The sequence below is a fragment of the Felis catus genome, chromosome A1 (assembly GCF_018350175.1).
Source record: "Felis catus isolate Fca126 chromosome A1, F.catus_Fca126_mat1.0, whole genome shotgun sequence".
Lineage (NCBI taxonomy): Eukaryota > Metazoa > Chordata > Mammalia > Carnivora > Felidae > Felis > Felis catus.
Window position 1 is genome coordinate 178,818,660 of NC_058368.1, and position 20,995 is coordinate 178,839,654.

Consider the following 20,995-nt stretch of genomic DNA (forward strand, 5'->3'; position numbering starts at 1 on the left):
TATGACATAGAGACCACATGACTAACAAAGACTGAAATATTTCCTATCTGGTCCTTTATACAAAAGTTGGCCAACCCTTGTTCTAGAGAGGCTTCTAAGTCACATCCACTGATCTTAGCAATTGGCCTTGGACCAGGAGGAGAATCCAAACCTGTCCTGAGGAAACTAGTGACACCAGAGCCTTTAAATCATGCCCAGGAGGATGCATGGCTGGACTGTCTCACTACATGTTGAGTCTGTACATGGAACTGGGACCCCAAGGTTTGGGCAGGGGGAATGTGGGAGACAGGACACTCAACTAAGAGGCCTTAGCTTTCAAATGTCTTTCCCTACTTGGTTACCTAAAAGAGAAGACATGAGATGTGTTGCCCTTCCAAAACTGCTTGCTAGCTTTTCTACTAGTGAAGGTGAAGGTGAGAGGACAGAGCATTCAGAGCGCAGGTTTTGGCAACGAGGAGATCTGGGTTCAAACCCTAGCTCCATCAGTTTTCAGCACCTTGTGCAAGCTGCTTATATTTTTTGAGCCTCGGTTTTCTTATTTGCATATGCAGAGAGTAATAATACCCAACTCAGAGGATTACTATAAGGATAAAATGAAACAATGCATGAAAAATGCCTGGTACATGATGAACAGCTAATAAAGAACATCCTGCTCATTAATTTTAGTGGAAGTAATGGCATTATAGAAAGAATATACACTTTGAGACAGATCTTGGAGTTCAAATCTCACTTCCATAACTAGGTTTGTAACCTTAGGAAAACTACTTTACTTCTTTGCCCTACACATTCCTTCTCTATGAAATAGGACAGACATAATACCCATCCCATAGAGTTATTTGGGGGTTAAAGAAATAATGGTTATAAAGCACTCAATCTATTCATGGCATGAAGAGGACTTTTAGCAAATGTCAACTCTTTTTCCTTTTCAACCTGGTTCCTGGTGCTACTAAATCAGGCCTGCATATGATGGGATAACCGAGTAACATGTAGTCTCCCTTTAGCTGCCCCAAGCTAAAATGCCATGGAGCTATTCAACACCACGAGTCCACTTAAGAAGGGCCTTAGTGCTAATCTCCTGTCTCGCCTGTAACCAAAATCACATTTGTAACCAGTCAGCCCCAGGACTAGTTGCATTTCCTCTTGCAAATACCATGGTAGAGCAGGCATGAAGGGCAGGTGAGCATAATGAAAAGGTTACAGATGAATATGTATCACCCAAGGGAAAAATATTTGGATTAAGGTTCGGCAGACTTAGCAGACCAGCCATGCAACCTGTCAACCCCATTTTAAAGGCTGTAACTTAATTTGTGCTACAGGGTGTGGTGCTGGGAGCCAGGGTGGGCTAATACATCACTACTCAGCCGTCTGCCCGATCCTTGGGTTAATGTGCTCTCTGCCACCAGGAGTCTTGCCCCCTGCCCAGTGTCAGCTCCTGGACCTATGAACACCTCACTGGCATCATCTCATATCCCCCATACCCTCCTCTGTAGACTTCAGTGAGCTGGCTCCCTCCCTGCATCCTTCCCTCCTTCTTTTCTTTCTTTATCTCTCTTTTCTCTCTCTCTTGTTTCCCTTTCCATTAATCAACAAGTATTTTATTATCATTACTTTTTTTTTTTTTTTTTTTTTTTTTTTTTTTTTTTTTGCTTTGTGCTAGGCACAAGGGGAGATGGGGGGACTTACTACAGCAAACAAGGCAGTGCAGGTCTCTGCCCTCCCAGACCTTATAGTCTAGGTTATGTGGACCTTTAAAAAGCACAAAAGATAACAGATTGAGATCAAGTCTCTAAAGAAAACAGACAGGGTGTGAGATAAGAGGCTCATGGAGAGTTCAGAAAAGGCCGCTTTAGATGAGTGACCAGGAAAAGCTCTTCCAGGAAGCGACACCAAGTTAAGATCTGATGGGTAAGAAAGGGGTTGGGGGAAGGGCATGGCGAGAAGAGGGAACAGAAGATTCATAGGTCCAGAGGGAACCAGCTAGGTGTGTTTAGACAACAGAAGTGAGGCCAGTGTGGACAAAGAGACGTGAGAAAGGGAAGGAAGAATCCTGGGGAGGGGGGCAGGGTTCAGATGGTGAAAAACCTACTTGCCTTGATCAGGAGTTTTGATCTTATTGTAAGAGAAGTAAGGTGCCATTCCAGTTCTTGGAAGCCACTGTGTTCCTTCCCACTCAAGGCCTGTGAGCATGATTGTGCTTCCCTCTGTCTGGGCCCTTCTCCCCACCTCCTGCTAACCTTTGGCTTGTTGCTAACCTTAGACATTACCTTCCTCAAGGAAGCCTTCTCTGCCCTCCCACAGTGTCCTGCATGGCTTCCTCTTGGCATTAATCCCATTTCTACAAATACATATTTAATGGTGCAATTAGTTGTTCACTGTCTCTTTTACTTGCTAGACTATGAGCTCCCTGAAGGCAGGACCACTTTGTGAGTGTGATCATCAGTGTCTTGCACAATGATTGGCACAAAGCCAGGGCTCTATAGTATTCACTATGAGAATGAATGAATGAGTGAATTAATCAATGAGCACAACATTTAGAATTTCCCGAGATGGATTCTTTGGATACCATACTAGACACTGACATTGGCACCACTGCAATGATTCTGGCAGCAGCTTCTAAGCTCTAAGGTGGGGCTCTGTGGGCCTTTGCCTGGCCCTGGCTGGGCCATTCTCCAAGGATACACTGGCCTGGGGCATTCTTCACGTCATCCCCAGGGGCAGAGGTTGTGTTCATCTTCTCTGCATTGGGGAACTGGCTCATCAGCTGCATCTGGAAATCTTCTCTTCGCTCATACTCCTTCCCTCGGTAGATGAACACTTTGTTCTGCAGAGAAATGACACCCAACAGAGATCTTAGGGCCTAGGCTTAGAAAACATGATGCAAGCAAAGCTGGGGGGCTTGTGACATGAGCACCGGCTCTGGTGACCTCCTAGAGATCTCTCCCCTTTCTGCTTCCCCACCACAGAAAAGAGAAGCTCAGCTCACAGACCTAGCTAGGTATACCATTTCTTTAAAAAGAATGATTCTAGAAGGAGAGGGGATTGTGGATGCTGAGAACTTTTTCAAACTGTCCTATGTATAAGTTCCAGAACTGTTCCTCACTCAGCTTTCAGTGTGTCATACCTGGTCTTCTGTTTGCATGACCACAAAAGGTCCCTCCTGCCTTTAATGAGCCATGTAGGATGGGCCTGCAGGGTGGAAGGTACCAGTTTTTGGGTCCTTCATCACATAGGTCCTGGCTCTAAATCCATGAAAATACATTCTTTACATGTTGACTATGTTAGCCTTCTCTAGATCAGTAGTTTTCAAATAGGAGGTGATTTTGCCTCCTAAGGGATACTGGCCATGTCTGGAAATATTTTTGGTTGTCACAACTTGGGGGAGGGGGAGCTACCAGAAACCCATGGGTAGAAGCCCAGGATGCTACTAAATGTCCTTTAATGCACAGAACGGCCCCCTTAACAAAGAACAACCTGATCTAAAATGTCAGTAGAGCTGAGGTTGAGAAACCTTGCTCTAGATCCTATCTACCATCTGTGCCACCTCTACTGGCCCAGAAGCTCTTCAGTCTAAACCCACGTCTGTCACCTCTGCATGTCAGTGCTTCCAATCTGGGTGATTGTCAGATGGGCCTAGGAGACTTCTAGAAGTTCAGATCCATAGGCCTTGCTCTAGACCTGCTGAAATGGAATCTGTGGGAGTAAGATCCAGAAATATGTGTTTTTAACAAGTTCTCCAGGGGGTTCTGATGTACAATCAGGTTTGGAAAGCCACCTCTACTCCAATGAGGAAACCCTCATTCTCTACCTCTTTTGCAGCCTGTGGTGCTTACTTTTGTGAGTCCACTCTGACTTTCCCATTGACTGGTAACAGTGAGTAACTTAGCTTCTCAACTAGACTGCAAATCAAGTAAGGTCAGAGATCAGATTTGCTGTTTCTTTTGAATGTCCCTGACTTTAGAATTGAACCTCAGGTTCACTGGATGGAGTCCTATGGGAAGGAAGCCTACAGCTGACCTAATCCAACTCTCTACATGATCAGTGAATAATCCACAAGAGCATTACTTCAGAAAGTATGCTCCAGAGGGGGGCCTGGGTGGCTCCATCAGTTATGCATACGACTTCAGCTCAGGTCATGATCTCATAGTTCATGGGTTCGAGCCTCACATGGGGCTCTGTGCTGACAGCTTAGAGCATGGAGTCTGCTTCAGATTCTGTGTCTCCCTCTCTCTCTCTCTCTCTCTGCCCCTCCCCCACTTGTGCTCTGTCTCTCTCTGCCTTTCAAAAATGAATAAATGTTAAAAAAAAAAAAAAGTATGCTCCAGAGACCCCTGAAGGTCCCTAAAACCCTTTCAGGGCCTCATGAGATCAAGGAGCACTCTTCATAATAATGGTCAGTCGTTATTTGCCTTTTTCACTATCATTCTTTCAGATGTGTGGTAGAATTTTCCAGAAGCTGCATGATATGTGTAGTCTATCACTACAGACTAAATGCAGAAGAAAGTGTAAGTACCTAGCCATCCTCGATTAATCTAAATATTAAAGAGATTTATAGAAATATGTAGCAATCTCACTGTTGGCACACATTTTTTATGGGAAAATATAACTATTTTTTCATAATGATGCAAGTTATGTTAACACGTGACAGGTTAATTATTGTTATTGTTAAACAAATTGATAAATATTTTAAAATTTTCTTAGTTTTAATTTTGAATATGATAAATGTAGACAGCTAGAGTCTATCAATACAAAAGTTCATTGGAGACCTCAATAACTTTTCAGAGAGAAAAGAGATTCCTGAGCCCAAAAGGTCTGAGAACCAGAGCTCTACAGTGCTGGCAGGGTAGCAGAAGTCCACCGGCTCTCCTTGAACACCACACTCAAGAGATGGGGAGCTCGCTACCTCATGGGGCAGCTCTGTGTATCTATAGGAACATGGGGTAGCTGAGGGTGGTGATGATGGAGGAGACTGGGCATGTGCTGGGGGTGAGGGCAGCCCTCAGATGGAGGAGAGCACATAGTCTCAGTACAAGCGGATCCCTGAAGCACAAAGCGGCGGCTGAGAGGCCCCAGGCCCCTGGCCTGGGTCTCAGTCACCCACAAACTCACCCGCAGAAAGGAGGGAAATCCCTGGCCATAGTATCCAACAGCAAAGTAGTCTGGCTTGGGCCTGAGGATTTTCATGATGTTTTCATAGAATTTTGCCTGCTGGATCTGGAAGGAGAAAACTCACAGCTTGTAACAACATAGATATGTGTATCAAAAGCACATTCAACTCAGAGAGGCCACTCTTTTTTTTTAATTTTATTTTTTATTCTTTAAAATTTACATCCAAATTAGTTAACATATAGTGCAACAATGATTTCAGGAGTAGATTCCTTAGTGCCCCTTACCCATTTAGCCCATCCCCCCTCCCACAACCCCTCTAGTAACCCTCAGTTTGTTCTCCATATTTATGAGTCTCTTCTGTTTTGTCCCCCTCCCTGTTTTTATATTATTTTTGTTTCCCTTCCCTTATGTTCATCTGTTTTGTCTCTTAAAGTCCAGAGAGGCCACTCTTGAGAGACGATCATTATACCAGAACCAAGATGCCCACTGCACATATTTGCATATCTGTGGATATGTCTATAATCATAATAGCAATGGCTGTATTCACCCGATACCAGGTTCCACGTTAATCACTCTACCTGCACCAGCTCATTTACTCACATCATCCTCTTAACACCCCACAAGTTTCGTATGTCTGTTTTGCAGATAAAGAAATGTTTTTCGTATCTCATAGTGCAGCTAGTAAGTATGAAGCTGAATCCAGCCAGCTGTCCAGAGCCCCCACCTCGCCATGCTGCTCTCTCCTTCGGGCACACAAGGCATGTGTTTGTGGGGGTCTATGGATGCATAAATATCTCCAGATATATGTATCTTCCCTTGTATGTACCCTTGACGTATTTCATCAATTCTAATAGGTGTGCATTCTTCATATTTTAACATCTCTGAAAACAGTTTACATCTTACTTTACACCTGATAGCATCTTAGAATTGCTATTAGTCAGATAGAAATCATGACAAGGCACATACAAAAAAAGACTGCATCTCAGACTGATGGCATCTTAAATTTGATACAATATGGGAGATAAGTGTGCATGGACACAAGCCTGTGCAACATGGACTTGGAGAATGGGCATGCATGTACATCAACATGTGCATGAATGTGTACTGTGTGTATGTGCATGTGTGTGTACAAATGTGTACTAGGTATGTGTGTGCATGTGTGCACATGAATGTTCACTGTGCGTATGCATGAATGTGTACTGTATGTGCATGCGTGTGTGCATAAATGTGTACCGGGTGTGAATGTGCATGTATACGCATGAATGTGTACTCTGTGTGTGCACAAATGTGTACTGGATGCATGTGTGCATGTGTGCCCCCATGTTTGCAAATATCTATGTGGGTGTATGTGTAGGGTAGATATAAGTGCTTCTTGCTGTGACTACATATGTGTGTTTGCATCATATCTTACACACAGTACAAACAGCTAACAGCCCAGCTGCTTTTAACAAGAATACTGCATTCAATACCCATCCCCCCCACAAAGAAACAATAAATCATCTCTCCATGTTTGGACTCTCATTTTATAGTTCCCTGGACAGAGCTGGACTGGCCTGTCAAAATAGGCTACCATGGGGCACTGGTGTCCTGGCTCTGAGGTGGCCAGGAAATATGTAGGAGGTGTACAAGTGGGGGGAGCAGCGCAAACGTTCTGCATTTTCTCTGCAGAGGCCACTTCCCCGCCAAGCCCTGGCATCTGCAGCACAAGTAGGCTAGGCTGGCTCCCCCACTCTCCACTTACCCGCCCCCCCACCACCAATCACAAGCACCGAGGAGCTAATGGGGAATGGCCAGATGGGGAGCATTTTAATGTGATTTATCTGTTAATCAGAAAGCACAAATTTGCGTTTTTATTTAATTGGCTTAGTGATTTGTAGCGATTTTACTGCAAATGTAGCACAGTGTTTATTGGGTGTACAACGGCAGCAGCAGCCCCAGTGCCAAGCAGGTACTTACTACTCCATCCGGGAAACTGTCACTAATGAGTTTTCCCAGAATGCCTTCTTCTGGAAATATTCCCAACTGGAAGGAAGGCTTTCAGCACAGCCTTACTCAGCTCAGGCCCTACGTACACTCTTTTTCTGGTGTCCTGACCCCACCTGGCCTCCTCCTTCCTCTCCCCAGCCTCTCTGGGGAGCTGAGGCCCTGGGCACTCTGTCTTACCAGGTTCTGGCTCAGGAGCTCATAGTCAAAGATCTCCATCTCGTATTGTTCCGCCAGCTCCTTGCACAGACTGATGGCTTCTTCCCACATCTATAGGAAGGTCATGGACACAAAGGTTAGGAGGTACATCCAAGCTTGCAGAACCCTTGCTGAGGAAGGGACTCAAGGCAGCTTGACTCCTGGGACTGTACTGCAAGCCTCACTCCAGCCCAGGCCCGGCCCCATGCACGACAAGCCAGGTACTTACCAGTGAGCATGACCCTTCCTCTGCCCCACTCTAGTTTCGTGGCAAATAATGGAGCAGCCAGAGACTAGGCTAAATGCTTTATCTGCATGCTTCTTGGGTCTTCACAAACACTCTGGGAGGTGTCTAGTAACAGCTGCATTTCCCAGGTGAGAAATGGAGGTTCAGACAGGCAGAGACATTGTCCTAGGTCACATACCTAACCAAAAGCTAGGCTAGAATGCACACCTGGGTGTGACCTGAGAATTGTCTACTATAGACCTATTGTTGTACAGTAGATCTCTAAAACTTTCTCATCTTGTGTAACTGAAACTTTATACTTGTCACTGGGGTTATTTGGAGTACATGAGTGGGGAGGGGGGCTGCACAGAGGTAGCGGTGGAGCTGAGTATAACGAGAGTGATTAGAACTTTTTGTAAATAGGCATTTTCCATTTGAAAAAAAAAATCCTGGAAAAGCAAACCCTTTTCCTCTGCTCTGTCTTAGGCTGAATCCGATAGATCATCCTTCCATCTTAGACTGAAGGGGGTCGGGAGCCTCTGCAGAGGCGGGAGATGCAGAGTGGGCTGGAGATCTGGCAATCTCAAGGGACACCCATCACATTTCATATTCAGTTTAAAATGGGAAATGCATCTAAATGGAGAAGCTAGGGGAGGTGGGGAAGGAGAGAGGGGAGGTTGCCAAAATGTAGTGTGTGCTGTGTAGCAAAAATGCTCTCTCTGCATCCAAGCATAAAAATAAATAAAAGCAAGTGCTGAGTGGAGGAGCCACGGCTGTAAACCCGTGGACAACTTAGTGAGCAGCATAAAAATGCTTTATGTGCCAGGAGGAACCAAGTCTACAGGCCAGGCTGGGCTGGGGCTTTCTGTTCAGCCTGAACAAGAAGATGGTGGTAAAGTCCCTGGGCTGGGTCAGGGGACTTTTTGGCTCATGTGGAGATCTTTGCAAACTCTGTACCATAATCTGCCAGAAATGCCCTCACCAATGTGTTAAGAGACCACTAATGGGCCAGGGAGGGAGTCAGATATCTAGGATTTCCTTCTGAGTCTGCGTGTATGGCCACCAGGACCTCTGACAGTCACTGATCCCTCTGAATCTCATACATTGATTATTGAGTACCGGCTGGCTTCTAGGCATGGTATGGTATACAGTGATGGAATAGGCATAAATATGGGCAAGACAGTCTCTCCTGTCATGAAATGTACGTGGGTAAAGCATACACATAAATAGATGCAAGAATTGGGTTTTGAGGGATGTAGAGGAGTCCACAAAATATTGACAGATGGACTTGCAAAGTAGAAGGCTATTGTGTGTGTCTGGAGCAATAAATCTACATGAGGGAAGGTACGGGGAGAGGAGGTTAAAGGGATGCTCAAGAGTTTGGGCTTCATTCTGGAAGTTTCCACAGCAGTGGCTACTGAAGTGAGCTGTACCCATCTGCTCTCTCCTCTCTGCTCCCAAAGTACCTGGGCACTACTTTTCTCTCCCTCATTCTCCATTATTGCACAACACCGAAGGGTAATATGCAAAGAAGATCATGATTGGTTTGTCTGTTTTGCCAACTAGATGATAAGGTCCTTGAGATGAGGGATGGCATCTTTTTCCTCTCTGTTCAGCATAGGGTGAGTTGAACTGGATACATGGCAGAAGACAAAGCTCAACATGTCCTGTTGGGGCTTTCACACCGTGATGCACTGAATCAGCTGTAAACAAATAGTAAGCTCTGACTTGATGTCAGCAGGGCAGGAGGTTTCAGCAATGGCAGACTCACTGCCCTCAAGAGGCTTATAATTGTAAATTATAAAAACAGTGGTCTCCAACTGCTCAACTCCTGGGAATTTATAAGCCCTTCCACAGACATTACCTCATTCTGTCTTTCCAGGGAAGGTGGGGAGATCAGGCTAAGGCAGATACAATGAACTGCAGTGACAGAACAGATCAAAATTAAGTCCACTAAATTATGTCCAGATGAATAGTAAGAGGTCTTGTAATTCAGAGGAGAGGCAAAGCTGTCGGTAAGCTGGAGGACTCAAAAAAGGTTTGATGGAGGAAGTGGCCAATCAACTGGGGCCTTGAAGGCAGAGTAGGGTAATGATGACAGTTAAAATTTAAGAAAATATGACTATGTACCAGGTCCTACGTTAGGTGTTCTACCTGCATTCTCTTACATAATTTTCACAGTACAACTAGGAAGTAGGTACTATTAGTATCATTATTTTGGATGGGAATTGGAGTGTCTAAGAGGTCAAGGGAACTGTAGGTGACAGAGGAGCAACGTTTGAAACCAGGCTGACTCCAGAGCCTAAGCACTTAGCCACATGCCACATCTCCTACAGGATGAATGGTTGCATTTGGGTTGGTGCTTCTTGAAGGTCCACTGGGGACTGGAGGATGAGTATCAGTTGGTCTGGTTAATCTTCTCCCAACCAAACATTTTGTCCTTGTTGTTTAAAGATCAATGGCATCACCCTGTCATTCATTCATGTAATTCATTCACTTATTCAACATATATTTATTTGTCCCTGCATGCCAGGCTCTGCACTAACCACTGGACATTCAGCAGTGGACATGTCTTTGTGTTTGTGGCATTCTAAAATGACAACCCAAACAATGAATGTAAAAACAAAATGAACAAGGTGATGTCTGATAGTGACAAGTGCTTTGAAGAGGCAATAAAGGTGACTCGGGGCAGGGGCGCTGTTTTGCCTAGGTTGGTCAGGGAAGGTGTCCTTGAGGACATCTGACCAAAGCTCTGAGCTCTGAGAGGGAGTCTTCCATGGAAAGCTATGGAGGAAAAATGTTCGAAGATGGGAAAAGCAAGTGCAAAGATGCTGATGTGGAAAAGAATTTGGCATACAGCATGGGGGCAAGAGGGAGCTGGCAGGGATGAAACAAGAGAAGCGGTCAGAAGACAGCTCATGTGAGGCCTCACAGGTCACAGACAGGATTGTGTACTCTTCTGGTGGAATGTGGGAGCCATTTCCTGTACAGAGGATGATCTGCTGGAGGCACTAGAGGGAGCAGGCAGATTTCTCAGAACCCATTGAGTATCCAAGTGAACAATGAGGAGGCCCTGAATGGAGGTGGTGAGAAGGTGGAGCAAAGTGACCAGACTCAGAATTGGGAGGGAGAGCTGACCAGACGTGCAGATGGATGGGGTGCAGAGTATGGGAAGGAACCACCCTTCCCCATAGCCACGATCTCCACAGAGAGAGGGAGGACAGGGGTAAATTACCTTTCCTTTGTCAAAGTAGCCTATGATGATCTCATAGAGCGTCTCCTTCAGCTGCCGGTGAGTCTGGGGGTGCTGCTGGCCTGTCTGCATGACCTGCGATGTGCACTGCTCATCTGACCACTGAGGACAAGAGATACACCAAATCACCCGGGGCTGAGAGGGAGCCAAGGGGAGGTGTCTTCCCTACTTATGAGGAGCAGGAGGAAGCTCTGCACACACATCTGTCAGCTGGCCTGTCACCCTGGGTGTGAATGGTCAGTCAGGGAGAGGCTGGTCTGTGGTTTCCATTGGGAAGTGTCTCCTGATTTTTGCCAATTGTGCCTTTTGGACTGTCTATTGGCTCATGTGTGTGGTTTGTAGGGATTTTCCTGGAACCCCTATAAGACATGAGCCCAGCTTTTCAAAAAGCCAAAGGAAATCCTTCAGAACACTGTCCAGCTACAACACTGTTTTCAAGAGAAAGAAAACAGCTCACTGGGCATGCTAATGATTTATAGGTGATGTTTGAATGTTATATAAAACTGTAAAACATGTCTCAGGGGGGTTATTGTTGTTGCTAAATGTGAAAGTCACTTGAAACCTTATGTGACCAGGAAAAGTAGTGCAGAACAGTAACTGGCCAAGTCAAGAGTTTGGGGACATAGCAAAACAAAATTTATTGGGCTAATTATTTTCCTTTTCCTTTTCTGTTTCCTTTTCCTTTTCCTTTCCTTTTCTTTCTTCCCTTCCCTTCCCTTCCTTTCCCTTCCCTTCCCTTCCTCTTTCTCTCTTTCTTCCTCCTGCTCCTTAACTCTTTAACTTGCTGTGAAGTCCTTCACCTTTATTGGAAGGACAGTACCTTGAGAAGCCAGGTGTGGAGAAGGAGTGTGTAGGCAGCCTCTGTGTAATTATCACAATCCAGGTGAAGATCGCGGAGTTTGTACAAGTACCTGTTTGGGGAAATATGCTAGGTTACCAGGGTCAGTGATAAGGAGGCCAGACACAGGGCCAAGTAGGAGTCAGACAGAACAACTAGGCACCTCTTGGGATCACAGAGGAATCCTCCATTGCTGATAACCAGCTCCACCCTGCATGGGTGACAACAGCAGCTGTTACTGTTTATGGGACACCTAGTGTGTGATAGGTACCAGGCTAGGTATTTTGAATGCCTTAGATCATTTAATCCACATGGCAACCTTGTGAGATGGGTTCATTGAGAAAAGTATGGTTTGGAGAAGTGTGAAGTATCATCCCAACTGGTATTCAACTTGATACTAAAGAATCTGGCCAATGCAATGCGACAAATAAGAAAGGTGAAATGAATAACTCATCACAAGTCTTGTGCTAATAATTGGAAGAGCTGGAACATGATCCCAGGCTAATTGTCTCCACAGCTCGTGCTCTGAACATTGTACCATTCCAGGAGAATGAACAAGCCACAGCACTATAAAGGACAGCTCTTCAGTGGGCTCTTGGTATAAAAGAAGTGCATTTTCTGGTAAGAGAAGGAAGTGGACCAGGGTCTCAAGATTAGATATTCATATGGAGACCTTGAGCAGTCAGTAAGGAGAATATACTATTCAACCAAAACCACATTCCTACCTTCTCTCCCTTTACAATGTGAGGTTCCAGTTCTGAACCCTGGGATGACTGCATTGTAAAAATACAGTTGTGAGCTATGTTGGGAAGAGAGATCTGTGGTACTATGAGAACAGGACTCATCTAGGTAGGGAGAGAAGGGATTTCTAGAGAAGTTCCTATGGCATGGCAGTTGAGCAAGGATCTAAAAGTGAGGGGATGAATGAGGGATGAAGATCCCAGGTAGAAAGATTTGCCTATTCATTCATCTAACAAATGGGTACTTCAGATATTATATCAGTTCATCCTCCCAGTCAACCTTTTATAGACAAGAAAACTGAGATTTATGTTAAAGTACACAGAGCAAGAAATAGGTAGAACCAGGTTTAACCATCAGCAATTTCTGCCTCTATAGTCATGGACATTCCACTCCCCTCCCTTTTTACCTTTTCTCTCATCAGTCAGTTATCAGTGAAATTATATGTGGCTTGCATGCTGGGAGTGTTGAGCTTGTGGTCTACCTTTAGAAGCCCCTATGTGCATGGCTGAATCCTACTTTATCTCCTCCTGCCCATCCTTCATCCTTTAGATCCTTAGATGGCTGGGTCCAAAAACCTTAGAGCATTCAGAAGACAGATTTACTCCTTTACTGGCCAAGGCACCCTCTCTTCTCCTTTGTCAGCTCAAGGGTTTGGTGATCTACTTCAGAGCCCAAAGGAAAACACCCTAACGGGCCCGACCAGGGATTCAAACCCAGGTACCTACATAGGCCAGATGCACAGCTTGAGTGATGTAGGCAGGGTGAAGTCTGCCTACAAGGGGGAATGGGGACAATGTCATGACTAGAGTACCCCAGATTTGTCAGGACAGGAGGAGGGCCCAGTGTTGCCATACCTTCTGAGTTTTTAGAAGAGGGAAATTTTTATTTTATTTATTTTATTATATTTTACTTTTTAAGCTTATTTATTTTGAGGGGGGGGTATAGAGAGAGGGGTACAGAGAGAATCTTAAGCAGGCTCTGTGCTGCCAGTCCAAGGCTCAATGTGGAGCTTGAACTCATGAACCATGAGATCTTGACCTGAGCTGAGATCAAGAATTGGACACTCAACTAACTGAGCCACCCAGGCACCCTGGGGAATTTTTATTTTTTTGTAAAATCTCTAGATTTCCAAATTTTGGCAACCAATTAAAAAATGTTTTTAAATACTGTGCCTGCCAAACAGAACAGGTTTTCAGACTATATCCTGTTACATTGTTTGGTTTAGGCAAATGCGGTTTTCCTAGATTACAACAGAACTCAAATCTCCAGAGCTTATGGAGATCTGGGGCTCACCATCTGTGTTGCTAAAATGGGAAGGAGAGAAAAGAGGTTGGAAGGATGGATCCATGTGCTAGACACTTTACCTATAGCATCTCATTTAATCCTCAAAACAGAAGGTAGAATGGAAACATTCTATAAAGGGAAACCTCAACCCAGAGAGACTGAGGGATCTTATACAGACTCGCCAAGAAGACAAGGTGAAAACCCCAGGCCCTTTGGACTCCAAAGCTTTGCACTACTATAATAAGTCATGTCTGGTGATGTTATAAATACTATCTCAGCTTAGGACAGCCTATGGAATTATCTCTTATCCAAATGATAGTTCCTATTCCTGGAATAATGCTAAACTAAGTACCTAAAAATATCTGCAATAATAGCAGAGTAGGTTCAGGCTTGGAGTCTCTGGCATTTGACAGAATGGGTCAAAAGACTTGAAAACGCTTGTTAACCTTCTGGCCAATTTCTCTTTGTGGCTCTTGTCTCATAAGGATATGAGCAAGCTATAACTTGGACACATAAGATATATGTCCAAGAATTTTGTCGTTGTGCTATTTATGATAGGAAAAAGTTGGAAACAACCTAAATGTTCAACAATATAGGATTGGCTATATAAATTATGGTATATTATGGAAAGAAAATTTTATAGTTTCATTAAAAATGATGTTGAAATTCATCTGTTGACATGGAATTCTTGTCAAGCAAAGAATAAATTATGAGCAATATGATCTCATTTTTGTAAAAAATATGCAGGCATAGAATTCCATCTCTATATAAATATAAAAGGGTCTGAGAATATGTATGGATTATGAGAGTTTATTTCACTTTTTTTTGGTCTATACTTTATGAGTTGCTTGTTGCTGTTGTTTTGATAGTAAGTATGCATTATTTTTGTAAAGAGTAAAAATAGCAATACAAAAAATTTGGAGAAAAGAATATGAGATTCTGAGAAAAAAATGTCCTCCCCCCAAAAAAAACCCTTCATGATATATTCAAATAAATGTCTTTTAAATGCCTACAAGAAAATAGGTTATCATGCATCTTGGTATTTTTTTTCCTGTGCAATTGGGCTGGCCAATGGTCTAACTACATGCTTCATAAACCCTAGAATTGGGCCCCATATGCTAACCCTTCAACAAATGCAGATATAATTCACCAGCTCGATCCATAAGATGGGTTAAGGAAACTATGGTCTGTGGATACAACAAAACAGCATGGCAGGTTGTAGAACTCCAAGTGGCGTGGGGGGCTGCTTAGGAGAATGAAAAGAGTTGAATCTGGAGAGATTGATAGGAATCAGAATACACAGGGACCTAGCATCAAGAAGGTAAGTTTAAATTCCATCCTGAAGGCAGCAGGGAGCCATTGATGGATACTGAGCAGGAGAATGATACAGCAGATCTGAATTTTAGAAAACAAAAATCTTACCTTATGTACATCTCTTCCCGATTGTTATCTTTGTAGAAATTCTAGGTAGTGGAGGAAAAACAGTGATGAGTGTTTTTCTTTGCAGAGTGGCAGGAGTAGAGGGAGTAGTGATGGAGACGTAGGGAAGACTGCTCTTTACTATCTGGGCTCTCTGAGATGGGAGCCTGGAACTTACTTTCTTGAATGCATCAAACACCCTTTCTAGGAGATTCTACCTTGAAAGCCACTCCCCTGATCCTTAGGCTATAAAGGGACAGAGGGGGTACCTCAGCCATCACATGTCAGGGTGCAGATGGGTTATCTGCTGCACTGAGAGGTGCGTTGTCAGGATTGCAGCAGCCCAGCTTGATTTTACAAGCTCAGACCCATTACTCAGAAGGAGCTGGTTGTTCTCAAAATAATAGCAGTAATCAGAGTTCTAGGAATAGTAACAGATTTCAGGGATAATAACGGATCACAACTCCTGATAGTACAGTGGTACGAGGAGTTACGATGAGACTCCACAGGCAAAGACATTTAAACTTGGCAATACCTGGGAAGCTCGACTCAAGCTCAGGGATCATTTAGACCAGTAGTGGTCCTGGGCTCTACCACCGGATATCCTAATCTCGTGCATTTGTAAATGAGCCCTTAAAAATTTTGAGCCAGGAGGTCATGATCTGACCCAGGAGCTATACTTTGAGAAAACCCTGGTTTAACTCAATGTACCCATGTGTACCTGAGGCTCAGAGGGAGGAAGGTGATGTTCCAGGTGTTCCAGGGTACACAGTGGTTGGCAGAGACACCCGAGACCTCAGCTCCTCTGACACCCTCCCCCCATCCTCCTTCTCGATGCCATGTTTACGCCACACCAAAAGCTAGCAGGGTCTAATTGCTTGTGGATCTACCTGTCCCAAGGTCAGAGTCTGACCGTTGAAGGTCATTTTCTTCAACTCACTTCTGCCTCTCCATAGAGACAAATTGCTAAACTCCTGGAAAACCCCTCTTCCTGCTCTTTATGTAAATTGGGCCTGGTGGAATTATTAGCAATGAATTCCTTTCTGCTGTAATCAGGATATTTTAACTCCCCTTAGCATTTCAGAAAATCAATGGCAATATCTGGGCTATTAAAAAGAGACTCCATTTAGGTTAACAGAGGCCACACAAAAGAACTATGGGACAGGATTTATATTTTTGGAGCATTGAGCATGGCGGGGGGGGGTTGATATGATGGATGCTACATGGTCTTTTGGCCAGCTTCATTCATTTAAACCACTTTAGGGTGGGCTGATGTGGTGGTGTGGGGCGTTGCGGCTGGTTCTACCTCTCATGACTGTACCACAGGACATGTGAACAGAGACTGTTCAGGAGACGGCTCTTGGCGGGTCATGCAGTATAGGGGTTAAGAGCCTGCACTTGAGATTAGCTGTTCTGGCCCATACTAATTTGCTGTAAATTCTGGTTATTAGATTATTCTGTAAGAGAAGGAAACTAACATGTAGGAAGCATTTAACCATGGCCCCAGGATGAATAACCTAAGAAATAGGTACTACTACTTTCTCTATGGAATGGATAAACTAAGCCTTCAAAAAACTTCCTTGACTTGTCTATTCTATTAGTTATCAGAGATAGGAGAACCTATGGGCTATGAAACTCCAAAGCTCATACTCTTAACCCCTTTTTACTGCCACTTTCCTTCCATGTGATGTGTTAAGTACTAAAGAAAACACTCATTCCCATTTCATATATGAGGGAACTGAGACATGGAATGGTGCAGTTACTGGTCTCAAGACACAGAGCTAGCAGATGGCAGAGCAGGGATTCAATTCCACTTCTGTCTGCTTTCTGAAGCCCTTAGCCTTAGCACTACTTCCCTATCAAGAGCACAGTGAAACTCCAAACCAGGCCTGCCCCCAGGACTTGATGGGACCTTGGGGAGAGGTGGCTGACCCCACATACCAGCAGATTCACAGTGCAGCTCATGCGGTTGTCTTTGCTCTCGTCGGTCATCACACCCCGGTAATCGAGCAGCTTCTCCAGGAGGCCTTTGACCAGGTTCACAAAGTTTTCCACTGACTTGAAAATAGTCGGGTGCTCTGCGGCACATTCCATCAGGCTGTGGGCAGAGATGGCAGGGCAGTGAGCTCATGGCCAGAGGAGAAAGAGTGTGTTGAGGGGTGGGGGGGGGGGGCGTCGCGAATGAACCAGTGAGTCTAAGTTCCCCTGGTTCATGTGTTGGCTCATTTTGCTCATTTATTCAATCATGTATTCATTTATATACTTAATTGTCTATACAGTTTAGCAAGCATTTAATTTTTTTTTTTTGCCCACCATCAGAATGGGAAAAAAATGTCCAATGTGGGCAGCTGTCCAAAAAAATAGTGACTTCTACATACGGGGAAATAGTCACTTCTACACATCCACATTGGGAGTGAATCAGTACCACCCTTTGTGTGGCAATTTCCACAATATCTATCAAAATTGTAAACTTACATACCCTCTGGCCCAACAATTCTACTTCAGTGAACCTATTCTACAGAAATATTCCCAGAAGCATGCAAGGATTTATGATACTTACAAATTGTGTCTATAGTGAAATAGTTGAAACTATCTTAAATGTCCATCAGTAGGCAAATGGTTAATAAATTAAAGCATATTTACAAAATGTACTTCTATGAAGATACTATAAAGTATGAGAAATCAACATGCTTTGACACAAAAAGCTCTATAAAATGTACAGATCAGTGAGAAAAGTAAGTTTCAGAACAATATTTGTTTTTTATTTAACCAACTCACATAGAACCTACCATGTCCCAGGCATTATTCCAAATGTCTCACAAATGTTAACTCACCTAATCTCCCATCATAGTCTTATGAGAAAGGATGTTTGCAGATAGGGAAACTAAGGCACAGAGAGGCCAACTAACTTGTACAAGGTCACACAAGTTGTTAAATATCAATATTCTGGCTCTGGCATTTGTGAGTGGAAGTGCATGTCTGCATCATGTGTTTCTGTGTGCTTATAAATGTGCCAAATATGGCCCAGGAGGATAAACACCAAACTCTTAATGGTGGTTTCTTCTGACAAGCAGTCTAGGTGGGGGAATAGAGAAGAGAGTATTCATTTTTTAAATTTAAATGTGCATATATTATTTGAAAATTCTACATTTTGTTATAATATTAATATTCTAAGTTTTAAAAGCAAAAATTAAAAAAAATGTGACATTACTTAAGCATCTATTAGTTGCTAGGCAATATGATAGGCATTGTGTGGGGTGGGGATGGAGAGAAAGATAAAATAAAAAAAGAAATATAAAAAAAAATGCCTACTTTCAGGAGGCCCACAGGCTAGGCAAGGAGAGACAGGTGGATTAAAATTTTGATTAATGACAACTTTTTATTAATCACTTATTTTGTACCAGACACTGTACTAATCATTTTTTCTTTTTCTTTTTTTTTCTAATTTTTTTATTCTAATCACTTTTTCTTAAGAAATCATAATAATAGGGGTGCCTGGGTGGCTTAGTCAGTTAAACGTCCAACTTTGACTCAGGTCATGATCTCATGGATCATGAGTTCGAGCCCCGTGCTGGGCTCTGTGCTAACAGCTCAGAGCCTCGAGCCTGCTTCAGATTCTGTGTCTCCCTCTCTCTCTCTCTGCCACTCCCCCACTCACACTCTGTCTCTCTAACTCTCAAAAATAAATAAACATAAAAAAAATTAAAAAAAGAAATCACCACGATAATTCTGACTGGTAAAAATTATTCCTCTCATTTTATAGAGGAGGGAATCAAGGCTCAGAAAGGTTAAACGACCTCCTGAAATCACTCTCCTAGTAAGTGGTGACCTTGGGAATCAAGCCAAACACTTCACTATTTTCCCACAGAGAAACATTGTGGTGTGTTCTCTGGCATCTTGAGTAGACAAGCATTACCCAGGCTACTATTTGTTTCTGGCTAATATCCCTGTGGCAGCTTAGGTCCCAAGAGCTCCAAGTAGGGAAAGGTGAGAAAGGCAAGGACTTCAGAGGGTCATTTCTTCCCAGAAGCCAAACCAGGCTGCAAGGAGGCGACACCTCAAACTGTGGTGTGATCAGACAAATCCATCTTCTCCGTGGGAGAAGCACCTGTTCCCTGGCTCTCAGTGAGAGACGCAAATTGCCCTGTGATTTAGGCCTGTCTGGCTCAGTCACAGCTGTGCCTGACTCCTTCTGGGACCGTCACTTCCAGCCCCGTTTCCCAAGCTAATAACAATGCGACAACCCAGTGTTTGGGTGTGATTCCTCACAGCCTCTCAGGCAGCTCAGACCCAGAAGGTATCTCACGGCCTGAGCGCAGCCCAGACCAGTGGTTCTCAGTCCCTGCGACATGTTAGAATCTCCAGGGGAACGTTTTCTAAAGCTCAGTGACCACCCTAAAATCAATGGCTTTGTATCTTTGGGAGTGGGAGCCAAGTAGCAGTATTTTATCTTTAGAATTCTCTAGGTAATTCCAATATGCAGCCAACATTAAGAACAACTAGTTTAGTCCAGTGCTTTGCAAAGTTCAACGTGCATGGGAATCGCCTGGGGATTAACAGATTCCGATTAATAGATTCTGTTAATAGATTCTGGTTCAATAGATCTGGGCTAGGGCCTGAGATTCTGCATTTCTAAAAGCTCTCGGATAGTGCTAGTGCTATTGGTCCTTTGCAAAGCATGGGTTTTGAAGAATACTTTCTTAGTTTCTCTATTCTTTAGGTGTAAGATAATAAATCTGCTCATATGGTCTAGGATTGGTGAGATGGATTGGCAGACTGTTTGGAACTCACCCATCCATTCACCATTCATCACCACCTACCACCATCCACCATCCATCCACTCAACAGATATTTTTCTAGGAACCAGGGATTCAGAAATTATTAAGACACTGACTTTCAGGAAATCACAGTATAGCACAGGAAGCAGATACAAAAATAAAGACTAACCATAGTATATGATACTCCCATTTATTATTTCCTGTGTTCCAGATGCTGTGCAAACCCATTTTATTGGTTATCTTATTTAATGCTTACAAAATTTCCTGGAGTTGGGCATTATTAACACTGTCAACTGATAGAGGAGGCATGAAACCCCCAGGGCTGGGTTCTAATAAGGGTCTTGCCAAAGTCCCCCAGCTGTTTCTCTCCTTTGAATCCACAATGGAGGACAGATACAATGAAAAAGGGTCATGGGAATCTCCAGGTGATGCAGATAATTCTTCACTCAGAAGAAGAGGGGGCGGAGCACTTGCCAGCCACTCCCTGTCTATACTTCTGCCTGGGTGGGGGTTGGGGGGGGTACTGGAGGGAACTCACACTGCCCTAGAGTTGATTTGCCTTCAGCATGGGAGGCCTTCAGAGGGAAGAACCCAGGCCCACACTCTGTGTCAGTGCTGATGGAACTGGGTTTTCACTCATCCTTTAAAACTGATGTATGGAGTACCTCTTATGACAGGTCCTCTTTCAGGCACTGAACTGGTTTGGGTGGGATCTTGGCCCCAGAACACACATTCTCTGTCCCTTTCACCTTTCCAGCTCCCTTACCACTTCTAGAAAAATTCTCAGGCAGATGGAATACAGCAAAATAGAGTGTCTCATTACTCCTTTCAATGTGGGGACCTTCACATTAAGAGATTGGACAGGGGCACCTGGGTGGCTCAGTCGGTTAAGCATCCAACTCTTGATTTCGGCTCAGGTCTGGATCTCACAGTTGCCCCTCCTATGCTTGTGTGCACTCTCTCTCACTCTCAAAAAAAAAATTAATTAATTAATTAATTAAAAAAAAAAGAGGTGGACAACTGGGAGTGGGCTTTGGGGACAGTTCTGAGGGTAGGGAGGGGTGGGATGTTGTATAAGGTTGTATAGCTTGTACACTGCACAAGAGCCCATAAGGGCCTAAATTGAGCCCCACGTCATGCTCTAAGTGTGTGCCCTAATGCAGGTCTAT

The 20,995-nt window shown here is 43.9% G+C and overlaps 1 protein-coding gene across 1 annotated transcript in view; it reads right to left on the reverse strand.

Annotated features, from left to right (window-relative positions):
• The window catches only part of DOCK2 (dedicator of cytokinesis 2), a 416,930-nt gene that overhangs the window by 25,762 nt on the left and 370,173 nt on the right, over positions 1–20,995 (reverse strand). Inside the window, exons 35-41 of the mRNA XM_003981290.4 lie at positions 16,990–17,146; positions 15,052–15,092; positions 11,587–11,677; positions 10,749–10,868; positions 7,270–7,359; positions 5,107–5,211; positions 2,680–2,821 (exon numbers count right to left, since the gene is read on the reverse strand). Coding sequence (XP_003981339.1) covers positions 2,680–2,821; positions 5,107–5,211; positions 7,270–7,359; positions 10,749–10,868; positions 11,587–11,677; positions 15,052–15,092; positions 16,990–17,146 — 746 coding nt within the window. The remainder of the gene's footprint in view (positions 1–2,679; positions 2,822–5,106; positions 5,212–7,269; positions 7,360–10,748; positions 10,869–11,586; positions 11,678–15,051; positions 15,093–16,989; positions 17,147–20,995) is intronic.